At 36.4% G+C, this 12,468-nt stretch overlaps 1 protein-coding gene across 2 annotated transcripts in view; it reads right to left on the reverse strand.

The window, feature by feature from the left end:
- Nucleotides 1–1,165: 1,165 nt before the first annotated feature.
- LOC149076461 (fatty-acid amide hydrolase 2-like) overlaps nt 1,166–12,468 on the reverse strand; it is a 29,519-nt gene continuing 18,216 nt past the window's right edge. Inside the window, exons 4-8 of one of the 2 annotated variants that reach the window (XM_089244029.1) lie at nt 10,572–10,781; nt 8,738–8,857; nt 8,501–8,646; nt 7,861–7,959; nt 1,166–3,091 (exon numbers count right to left, since the gene is read on the reverse strand). In XM_089244029.1, coding sequence (XP_089100155.1) covers nt 2,504–3,091; nt 7,861–7,959; nt 8,501–8,646; nt 8,738–8,857; nt 10,572–10,781 — 1,163 coding nt within the window. In that variant the 3' untranslated portion in view covers nt 1,166–2,503. The remainder of the gene's footprint in view (nt 3,092–7,860; nt 7,960–8,500; nt 8,647–8,737; nt 8,858–10,571; nt 10,782–12,468) is intronic. The other variant, XM_089244030.1, reaches the window with a different exon arrangement.

Genomic DNA, 12,468 nt, shown 5'->3' on the forward strand with positions numbered 1-12,468 from the left:
ACCTTCAGAGCATCAATAAGTTCATTTCCATGTATATATAGCTATGTAATATATATATATTCTAAGCGTTCATGATTTTTCTATAGCAGTGGTTCCTAAACTGTGCTCCACGGAGCACCAATGCTCCGACAAAGATTTTTTGGTGCTCTGTGAAGATATTAGTGCTTGAATGGCAGAATGTTTTTTAAAACCTCAGTAATTTTTGAATGAAGAACAGGAAAATACGAAATAATTATTAATTAAATAAATAAATTTAATAAATAATTTTAATAATTTAATAAATAATTTTAATAATTTAATAAATAATTTTAATAATTTAATAAATAATTTTAATAATTTAATAAATAATTTTAATAATTTAATAAATAATTTTAATAATTTAATAAATAATTTTAATAATTTAATAAATAATTTTATTAAATAAATTATTCAAGTAACATACTTGTTGACGCTTCACCGAACCAATTTTTGTTTGTGTGTATTCAGAAAAATTTCTAATTTTTCTAAAGCATACACTTCTGGCATATCAATGCACTTTTGCATTTTTTCCAACCACTTCCTGCAAACATTTTGGAGCTCTTCAAAGTATATCCTGTTAAAAATGTCATTTAGCCCATAGGCCGCTGCTTTTGCATCTCCAAATCCTCTAGATTCGGCAAAAAAAAAAGCAAAATGTTTGTAGGGAATAGCGGGGCCTGCTTTTGTAAGACCTTGCAAGCTTGCCTGGTCTGGAATCGCCGTACGTAGTATGTAATCATTTCCTTTGCAGTTTTAAGTTTTTTTTTCTTTGGTAGAATATTGATTTCCACGGACCCCTCTCTCCGTACAGCGTACGTAGACCTACAACACACATGATACCGCACTTAATATAACTTACAAAGGCTTAAAGCCTGAATAAGCAGTGAAATACAGAATACTAAATTCGCCTGACTCAGGTATACTAATTTTTAATGTCTTCATGTGCATTATTCATAACCAAGGTGCTTTTCATTGACTAAATGCCTTTCTACGACCCGTGGTTGTTGAATTTTTTTTCTATCTTGTTTAGATCTCAAGATAACACAAAAAAGTTCTTCAATTTTTCACCAGGTGGCGTTCCAACCTTTCTTATCATTTGGCGCTTACTTATATTTCTATACACTACGCTAATTTCGCGATTCTATCTGCAATAATAATAATTTTATTTACATGCATTGGTTACAAACCATTGGCAAAAGGCAAAAGTTGACAACACGGAAAAACTAAACAGATAAATTAGTTAATGAATTTGAAGCTCCGCATACAGAATACAACAGTACAAAAAATTACATATTTATGAAAAAAATAAATAAATAAAATTCAGAATAAAAAAGAAAAATGATGCGTTAATATGAACGTGCACATACAATAAGTTTCACAATTTCCTCATTTCAACGTACAACAATTAATTATGATAATCAAACAATATAAAACAACGATGATACAAATAAAAAGCCCTGATAAAACAAGAAGTTGGTGGGGGGGGGGAAACATTTGTTCGTAAATTGTGAAAGAAATCTCTAAATTTTATAATATCATTCAAGAACCAATAGATTTTAGAAATGTTAGCTTCATAATGTTTCAGAAATTCAGGAATTGACTGATGTGTGTGTCAAGTTTTTGTCTAGGTATTTCGATCGATAGTATGTGTAAGCATTACAGTGAAAAAGAACATGCGACCGGGTCTCGGGAGAATTTTTGTTACAAAATGTAGTTTTCTCGACTGGGTTAATGAGAAGCACCTTTCCATTCACGTAAATACGTTTTTTTCCGAGTCGAATTCGGACAAAAACTCGCTTGTATTTTAAATCGTTGTTATTCAGAAGAAATTATTCCATGCCAAAGTTAGATTTTACGAGCCTACACTGGGGAAATGGTGTAGAATTATGAGCATTTGATAAATCTACCTGTAAACTTTGATCACATAGAATCTGAAGAGTCTTCGGGATGTGTTTTTTTACCAAGTTTGAGTCCATAGATTCTTTCAGAAAACTCAAGCCACAATCGTCGAATATTCTCCACACGAAGAAAAGCCAGTTATGTCTGTCAGGGAGTGTTTTGTCCTTTCCAACAATTGGTCAAGACCCAGTCTCGGAAGTCTGTAGTTTGACATTTTTAGAATTCTAACAAAGAAGCAGATGAAAAATTTTGAGTAATATGGACATTCTCTTGGTTGACCAAGTTCACATCTGATTATATAGCTTGGCGTGTCTCGCGGAAAGTGAAATAATTTTCTCGCAAAAAAATTTAGTACAACATCGAAATCATCCAAATATTTTGGACTCCAAGTCGATGCACCATATGACATAGTTGACAGTACAATATTTAAATTATGTCCAAAAATATGTGGTGGCTATATAAATTTTTCGAAATGTTTTCGTGAACCGGCAGGAAACGCTACAAATATACACAGTAAGTATATGCCGTATATTTATACCCAATTCCCCAGTCTAATCCCCAATCTGTCAACCGGAAGATTTCACTTTCAATGATGTGGAGGTCTCCATCCGCCAAAGATCTTCTCCAACTCGACAGCACATTTCATCGATAAGCGATCGTTGCCTTTGGCAGCCACAATTTGAATTCCGACAGGCATCGTTTCACCCTCGTCAAAACCGAGCGGACACTGCGTGACGGGAAGACCGAGGACATTAAAGATGGCAGTGTAGCCGAATGAAAACATGGTAATCAGCGATTCCCCGCGGTAAATGGATTTTGTAGGGTACGTAGGCATCAACATGATTGAGTTCTCATCCAATATCGAGTCGAAGTTTTCTCGGATAGCTTTCAAATGTTTTTCCAATTTATCGCTCGCTGGCGAAATATTGCCGAAGATACCGTCGTAACTCAACGCAAACAAAGCATATGAAGTGAATTCGGATTTTCCGATGAGACTCTTCAAAACTTCTAGTAGGATGTTGACCTTATTTCCTTTGCCGAAGAAATATTCGTTAACAGATCTTCCCGTAGACGCTTGAATCTTGCTCATTGATATAAAGAAAGCGCGTTTCATTGACGCCATTTGCAATTTCTCTGGTTTAGTGTGGAATTTCTTTTGCAATTCAGCAACAGCCTGAAAAAAAACAAATGAAATCAGTTTTTCATGCAATTGGAGTGGGTGATTAAAAATAACTTATTCGAGACACTCTTGGTGTCTTTTACAATGCATTTGACGTCAGAAAAAAGAGAAGATATCTACAGCACATTTACTGGTTCATAAATACGAATGTGTATCGCAGCCGAACTGTAAATCTCTCCAAATTTACAAAATCCTAGCCGTTTGAAGAGACAGCTGAAACAAGCTGGTTCGAATACTAGTAAGAACTGAGGTACACCGGGGAAAAATGAACCACTAATTTCATTGGTGAAAATTCAGCCTAGCGTCTACGTTGGAAAATTTAAAAATACTTCTTTTTTGAAAATATGGGAAAGTTTGTTAAATCATACATCGGGCTAATGTTTTGAACTCATTCTCTTCGGTGGCCCCTTTAAAAGATCAGTTGCTTTTGCTTAGGTGACATGGATTTTCGACAGCATGTCTATGCAGTTTCGTTCTTACATATCACGACACTGATTTAGGAAGAAGTTAGTACTGACCCAAAAGCTTTATTTCTTTATTCAATTTCATAAAAAAAGTTGATAAAGCCAATGCAAATAGAAACAGGCTAAGTGCAAATTTGTTGGGTTCCACTTGCCCCAGTCCAAGAAAGTGGAACACCCTTCATTCCACTTTCCCTCAAGAAATATCATAATTATATTATACGTAGCAATAGGGGGGGGGGGTGTGTGCTATGGTATCAATCAGTGTGTTACGGTACTTTTCGCGTAAGCGTAAACGTTCTCAGCTTTTTTTTTCGTCCTATGGTTGCTGGGAACGCTTACTTATGGAAGAGTGGGATACTACGAAGTTGTATCAAATTAAAATCACTTATTCGGTATCTAGAGTTGAATTTGCATCATCTCGTACAAATTTCTACTTGGAATTTTTAACGAATCTGTACATATAGGAACGTGTTGCGTGAATGTATGTGTATGCATAGCCCTAACGTATTTGTTGTCAGAATTGTGCTTGTTTAGTGTTTCTGCTGGTGCTGTCATCTGCCTTCCATATTTTGAAGTAAAGATAACAAATCCCTGAATTTTCATGTTGTGTCAGTATCGTGTTGTAAGCCTGCCTGCTCTCTGCGGAGAGACTGTTTTTTAAATGAAAAACAGGCTCGCACTCACGCCTAGAAATGGGGAAAGCGCAGCTGACCGCCATTGGGCGTCACCGGGATTCGAACCTGGATCCACACAATGGGAGTCCAGCACGATGTCTATAAGACAGCATAGCGACAATTTAATTTGCATCAACTGCACGATAAAAAAAAGCCAGGATGCTTTTTGGAAGTGGAATTTATGACTCTTCGGATCCAGACTACACGTCCAGACACACGAGCCAGATCTCGGGGCAGTGGACAGAGTAACCGTTTCACTGGAACGCAATATTCGCTTAGAACGAGATCAAGATCACATACCAAACCACATAGCGAAACACTCGTATCGCTATGTCCTTAATAAGAAGCTTCCCAAAACTAATATGTGATTACAGGGAAAAAACTTTCTGGCAACAGACATTAGCACCAAAGCTATCAAACGAATGTCGTCTAAAACTCCATGCAAACTTCTATTGAGAAGCTCGATCACTGTACCCGACATCTACGGTAAACATCGATAGCCAGCTGCGAACTCTACTACTGCGGACCGGAAAGGATGTACTGGACGATTTTACGAGATTTTTTGATTTCTTCGCCACACAATTATAAGAATGTCTCCAAGAAGAATCTATATTAGGTGAATTCACATTTTCAGGAATAGTTGGAACGGAAAGAGCACACACTCAACAGGTAAAAACGTGATCAAAAACCTTTAACTTCTCTAAATGAAATCATCTTATTATCTTCTCGGAGCAGCTAAGAGGCCCCTTTCACACGGAGCGGATGCGGATGCGGAAGCGGGTCCGCATACCCTTTCACACGAGCACTGAAGATGCGGGTGTTTCGCCCGCATCTTTAGGTTGAAATTCGTGCATAAAAACTATTTTTTCGCAATTTTTGTAACTGTTTTTCTCCTTCACCCCTGATTCAGTGCCCATATGCAGCCTAGAGGTATTCTTTGGTGGTTTAGTCTAGAGCCACATAGAATATGGGAATAAAGATGTCTTCATTCCGATCCTCACAAGTAGTCGATGGGAGAAAATGTCTTCAAATATTTTCAAAAGATTTTGAAAACAAATCCGTCTTTCCGGAAAAATATGAAAGAAAAATTCCAAAAACATCCAATGTTCGAAAAATCCAATCCAAAAACATCAAAAACTAATATGTTCCTAAAAAAAAAATTCAGGAGATATCAAAGAATTTGCAAGTAGGAAAAAAGGGGAGGGGTGGGGACGTTCAAAATGTCTGTGCTTAGAAATATTCACATCACAATTCTGTCTTAGGCCGGGATTACAGTATAAAAGTTTTATAAAAGTTAGTTTATAAAACTTGAAAAATGCAACCGATAGGCCGATCAGTTAAGTTCGCTCGAATGTAACAGATGTGTTTATTGATTACATTTTTCAAGTTTTATAGTGTAATACCAGCCTTAGGCCGGGATTACACTATAAAAGTTTTGTAAAAGCTCTTTGATAAAACGTGAAAAATTCAACCAATATTATCTTATTGGTTGAATTTTTTGAATGCAAAATGTGTGTGCGTGTGTGTGTGCACCGGTTGCATTTTCTGGAATGCAACCGATGCGCCTATTGGTTGAATTTTTCAACTTTCATAAAAGTTCTTTTATAAAACTTTATAGTATAATCCCGGCCGGATTACACTATAAAAATTTTATAACAATTATTTAAAAAAAAGCAACTAATAAATTTATCGGTTGCATTAGAGCAAATGCAACCGATAAATTTATTAGTTGCTTTTTTCAAGTTTTATAAAATAACTTTCATAAACCTTTTATAGTGAAATCCCATCCTTAGATTAGTCACTTCTGAAATATAAAATTTCATTTTTTAAGTTTATAGACTGAATATCGAGTAAAATAAACTTGTAGGTATCGGGGGAACCACCAAAAATATTCAAGTGCTAGGGTCTTCAAACGACTTAATCCGGCCCTGAGTGAACACCGTACATTGATAACGTTGTTTAATAAAAGTATTTTTTTTAAAGTTTAAAAAAATTAACAGATTAAAAATTTAAAAAAATAACAAATATTTAAAATAATATTTCAGATATTTTTAAATAATTTTAAAAATTTAAAAAGAAAAAAATTAAAATTTTTAAATTAAATTTGAAAGTTATTAAAGTATGTAGTCAATTAAATATTTATAATGAACAGAACGGCTTATAATTTTTGTTCCGTCAGTGGCCGTTGTTGGCAGGTTTTATTGTATAAAATTGTAAAGTATGGACAAAAGGCAGTTAAAGTTGCTATATCTCAATCTCAGAACGAAACAAAGGGATAGACGTATGTAGGTACATTATATTAATGAGCAGGGACCATCATATGGTGTTTTATGATGGTCATTTTATCATTATGGCAAATAATTAAAAAAAAATCCGTGAAAAATCACCTTCAAAAAGTACCCAAAGATGCGGACGAATTCGCTCCGCATCCGCATCGTCTGAATAGCTCCGAATAAACCTATTGTCAAAACTTGTATGTGCGGATGCGGAGCCCGCACTTAGGTTTTGACACATGCGGACGACGTCCGGACCCGCATGAACATTTCCTAGGTGCGGAGATTTTTCGGCTCGTCTGAAAGGCGCAGTATATTCCAATTGTTAAAACTTCTTCCGGACCCGCATCCGCATCCGCGTCCGCATCCGCATCCGCTCCGTGTGAAAGGGCCCTGACGCACTGCAGTGTGTTCTAGTCCGTATACGATGGCGCATCTTCCCCCTCCCCACGCTTCTTGTGCGTAGTTTGTGGAAAGTTCAGTTTGACTTGTACCGCAGATATCGAAACATGTCTTTTCCTTGCTTTACTTCTTCCTCAGTATATATTAATATATTGTTACGTTAAAAAAAAATGTATTTTTTTTATTACGAAGCAAGCGGCTTAGGACCAAAAAAGCATAATTTTACTCGCAAATAGAGTAAGTACAAACGAGAGAAAAATTCTTCTAAGCACCATTAACAGTAGAAAAGTGAATTTTACAAAAAAATATTGAGTTCTACTTACCCCGAATTTCCACCTATCCTGTTATACGTTACAGAAACGTGATATTTCGGATTTAACCTTTGAAGTACATATTTCGGTTTGGCTAGTCCCTGTCCTCATGAAACGCCAGTATGGCGAAAGAATTGTTATCAATAATATGTGGTTATTCGTTTTTTATATTATTCTCAAGTCCAAAGTTGTCTCAAGTTCAAACGCTGGGACACTTGTACAAAATATATTCGAAATCCAAGGCAGATAATAAGTTTTACTGCTAAAAATACTGTTTTCAAAATTTAAGGGAAATGGAATTTAAATTGCGCGGTGAATCCTGAAAATTTCTTCTCGTATTACACCAATTTCTTAAGGAAATTTCTGAAACATTCCTTAAATTTTCTTGAAATGATAAGATGAAACCTCTACCGTAGAAGAAACAATAATAATGCATCTACTCGACGTTTGGGTTTACCCAAAATTCAAAACGAACGAACAAACGAACGAACACGGCTAGAGCCGGGATAGCCGTGTTCGTTTTGAATTTTGGGTAAACCCAAGCGTCGAGTATTTAATCGTATTATCAAACCCAAAAGGTAATCCATTTCTAATAATGCATCTCTCATGTGAAGTAAATATAATGTAATTTCTCATTACCTCTCGCAATCTCTTTAAAATAACCGAATCCATCGGTTGAGTGAATATGCTGTCTGAAATGTTTTCCATGTAATACACTTTGATACTGGTCAGGTCGACCTGATGAGAGAACGAAAACAAAAGAAATTATTATTTATATACGCAGCTTTTAATTATTATTATTAATTATTTTAATAGATTAAAACAAATAGACAGTATTCTGTAGAATGAATTGAATTGTTCATTAACAAAAGAATAAAAAAACGAATTTAAAAAATTGCCCCCCACTTTTATTTTAGAATTTTGAGGGGGGGGGGGAACTACTACGTAACCGTACATGCACCTCGTAATGCACCATACACATTCCTGAACGGAATTTCTAACGAATCGGTACGTGCCGGAATGTGTGTCCTGAGTGTACGTATGGCTCTTGTTTCGTGTTCATGCTGCCATCTGACGGAAGTAAAGATGGAAATGATTGAATTTTTCATGTTATGTCAGTATCATGTTGTAGGTCTGCCTGCTCTTTGCGGGAGGGGGGGGGGGAAGACTGAAATTCCCCAGTCGTCCCGTGCATACGCAGGAATAGTGGTTGCAGTGCATTGTATATTTACAGCGTTGCAAACAGACATTGCATTTAAATCTCATAATTTGAGTTTACCGGATCGTCCAGCTTCATGGTTTTTTTGTTTTCTCCAGTTAACACTTTCATCGAAGTCAACAAATCCTCGGCGTAACGACACATCGGCCCTATAGTCACGATGCTTTCGTGCACTTCAGGGAAATGACCTCTTAGAGGAATTATCCCTGAGGAAATTAAGACAACATTTTATTTCAATGCTCCACCAACAACGAATATCTATCTTAGAAGATAAGTATATATAGCGGTCTCTCTCACCGTTCGTCGGTTTGTGCGCAAATATTCCGCAAAAGGCAGCTGGTATTCTAAGACTTCCTCCCGCATCAGAGCCTATACCAAGAGTGGAAAATGCGGATGATATCGAAGCAGCTTCTCCTCCTAAAAATTTGAATTATTCAAAATGATTAAAATTGGCATTATCATGAGGAATGACGAATGGTTTGAAATAAATGATTCCAGCGCGTTTCTTCGATTTTTACAAATAGTATTATCGATTTTTTTTTCGATTTCAAAGAATGAGGCGGCATTACGCGATAAAAGTTTTAGAAAGGTTCTTTTATAAAACTTTGAAAATGTAACCAATAAGTGTGTCTGTTACATTCCAGCGAATGTAACCAATAGGCTTATTGATTGCTTTTTCAAGTTTTGATCTTTTATCAAACTTTTATATTGTAATCCCGGCCTAAGTGAGATTCGTATACAGTGCATGCCATTTATAACGTTCCTTCTTAGAACCATTTCCCGCTTTATACGACTTATTTCCATGGTCCCAACTTTTACTAAAATTCATCGAGATTTCTTGTTTAAACCGTTTCCTCGCTTACAACGTATTTCATGACGGTTTGTTTTTTTCAAAACGTTTTACTGTAAATGGGATATTTACCCTCGTGAATGATTGAAACTCAATTGTATGGTAAGCTACGGAAAATTCACCTCTACACGTATTTTTTCAGTAAGGTAAGATCTCTAATATCAGTGATAACATAAATTAACCCCTTAACGACCAGACGAGATATCTCGTCCGAATACAAATAAATTCATTCCAGCTTTCCCTGGTTTTTTTTTACCAATTTTCCCATCATAGCGTAACTTGTACCCTTGTACCCTAGGAACAGAAGGTGTTTATTTCTTTCCCCAGTTCTTCCTATATTCCTGTTAAGGGATTTCCCCCCATCTAAAGATGGGGATACAATGCATCTTTCTACGGTACTATACAATGAAACCGTGATGTGTTCAGCCCAACAAAAAAGTGCGATGGATGAGCCCAAGTGGAACACAGACCCTACCGTCCCTGTTCTATTTTGAACCGTTTTCGAGTTATGGTGCATAGTCAGAAAAAAAAAGTGTCTTAAAAAACCCGAATTTGTGAAATGAGACCTACACGGAAACTGAGCTCAAATTTAGAAAGAACAGATAAAATCCTCCTACAAAGTGACACCGATTCATTGAAAGATCTGCATTTAATGGTGAGCTACAAGCTCTGAAAGATTGGCGGAGTTCAAAATCGAATTGTTGCTAAAATTTTTCATTGCAAATTACGCAAACACTCTTCTAGCTACAATCGGTCAAATTTACCAAAAACTTGTCCATTGCACCAGTTTTCGAAAGAGCCTATAATAAATCATATAGGTGATCCAGCTCGGGAGAAATATAACTTTTTCTTTGCAATATATATCACTAAAATCGGAGACTGTCGAAGTAATTTTAGTAGGTTTTGGCGGCAATTGGATTTTTCTCTTCATCAATCTCTCAGCACTTGAAGCTAGCCATTAAATACAGATATCCTTTAAATCCAGGTAATGCCACCTTATAGGATTTTTCTGCGAAATCGAATTGTCACCAAAATCAGAATCGGCCGATTCCGAAATTTCGTCGAATGTATCACACGTTAGCGATTTAAAAAAAGGATTTGGTTCCTCCCGGGCCGTCTTACATAAGCACATAGAGCTTTGGCCAGGGATCGTCGGTCATTTCGCGAATTAGCCGCACTTCGGGCTTTCAGTAAGTAACGTATATGAATTCCGTATCATCAAATGTAAGTCCTAAAAGAGAAAAGGACGTTATTTTGGATTATTAGATACCAGATACTCACCACTACTTCCTCCAACGGCCTTGGTCGAGTCATATGGATTTTTAGAGCTTCCGTACAGTTTGTTCGATGAGTCGAGAGATACACCAAACTCTGGTGTGTTTGTAGTAGCGATGATGATTGCGCCTGCTTTCTTCAATATCTTGATCGCGTCGGCGTCTTCAACGGCTAATCGATGGGCGAAATATTTTGACGCTGCGGTAGAATGCATTCCTGGACATAGAGAAAAAACAGAATATGAGGGATATCGGGCACCTTTCTTCAAAAGTAAATGTAGTACTACTCCGATTAGGTAGGACCGACAAAAAGCACGTAAGTTGAATTCGCGTAAGTCGGGTTGTAATTTTTGCACACACAAGCATGTTAACCCTTACAGAGACAACTCCGAGATATCTCGTCCAACGTGATCTGCTTTATTTCGGCAATCTCGAAATATCTCGGGTTCTTAAAAACTCTTTCATTTCGGCAACTCCGAGCCCAGCTACTGCGTTGAAGTTGTTTGTATAACGAACCCCTCCAATCGATCAACTGGGAGTGGGCGGAGCTAGCTTTTGTTCAAAGTTAGATAACAGAAGGGGATGGGGGGGGGGAAGAGAAAGGATATTTTTCCTTTCTCTCCGAGGTACTTATACATTTTTATGCTTACAGCATAAATAACAGAAAACGATAGGTTTTTTTTCCCCTTTCTTATTTTTTAATTATTATTTATTTTAAAATTTATTTTTTTCTCGCGAACAAAACATGCTCTAATCGATAGAAGAAGTAAAAAAAATGTAGTTGCTCAGAACGTGTTAAAAGTAGTTAAAAAAGCAGGCGGCACATCATTATATATACATATATATACACACACACACCCCCCATTTTGGGTGTGGGAAAAAATTTGCCGAAAACAAATAATTTTTTTTTTTTTTTTTTTTTTTTTAAATGTGATAAAAATTTTCTTTAGCCACGAATTGAAAGCTAAGGTGAGTTGCAGCATTGCCTAAAAACTTCGGCTTGATATGATGATTTTTAAAGATGTTATAGTAGAAAAACCTTAAAAGGGTGGCACGCTATTACCCCCATTTTACGATATTGAATGGTGAACAAACCATAAGTAGTATACGCAGCGCTTGAGGTACTTTAACGCACATTTCCGCCGCTAGATGGCGCCACCGGAAATGTTTTCTATTTTTCGCGCGTTTTTGACCGACTTCCTTTTTTAGCCGGATTTCGAGCCAGACTACCTGTCGACCGTATTTATTTTCAAAATGGCGGTTGGTCTTATTTATTTGGAAAAAAAACTTTTTCAATGCCCTATCGGGATTCGAACCCATGACAACCGATAAAGTATATCGTTCCCCAGGTTAGTGTGTTAACCACTGAACCAAACAGCCTTACTAGACGAATGCCTTATGAATTAAGTATATAAAAATAATAAAACGTAGAACGTGTAAGGAAGTGTATTAAAAAACGTCGCTCCTAATTTTGATGTGCCTATGATCGACGATTGGCCACGGAGTAATTGGTGAAAAGGGCGAATATTGTGAACCGTATCTACTGTTTTTCAATTATTTTCCACGAACCTTTTTTTTTTAAATGAGTTTCAAAAAATTTTCTCAAGATGGTCGATCACGTGACCCACGTTGATGACGATACTAGATGGCAGCACTACCGATATTTAACTTCCGTGAAAATTATTCACTATGTCGTTATATAAAAAATTTTATCAAATGTCGTCCCGATTTTCTCTTTGGACATGAAGTTGTATTAGAAATGAATTTAAAAGAGAAAAAATTAAGTCGCGAAAATGTCAATTTTGGCACCAAACTCTCTAGCTGTTTTCAATCCTCAAGTTTGAAAAGATATAGTTCGTTTGTGGTTGATGATGATGCTAATTAACCACTAGTGTTCAAATTAT

This window comes from Pholcus phalangioides, unplaced genomic scaffold (assembly GCF_987345545.1).
Source record: "Pholcus phalangioides strain wild (caught in Gottingen) unplaced genomic scaffold, Ppha-v1.0 ptg000015l_1, whole genome shotgun sequence".
In the NCBI taxonomy this organism is placed as follows: Eukaryota; Metazoa; Arthropoda; class Arachnida; order Araneae; family Pholcidae; genus Pholcus; species Pholcus phalangioides.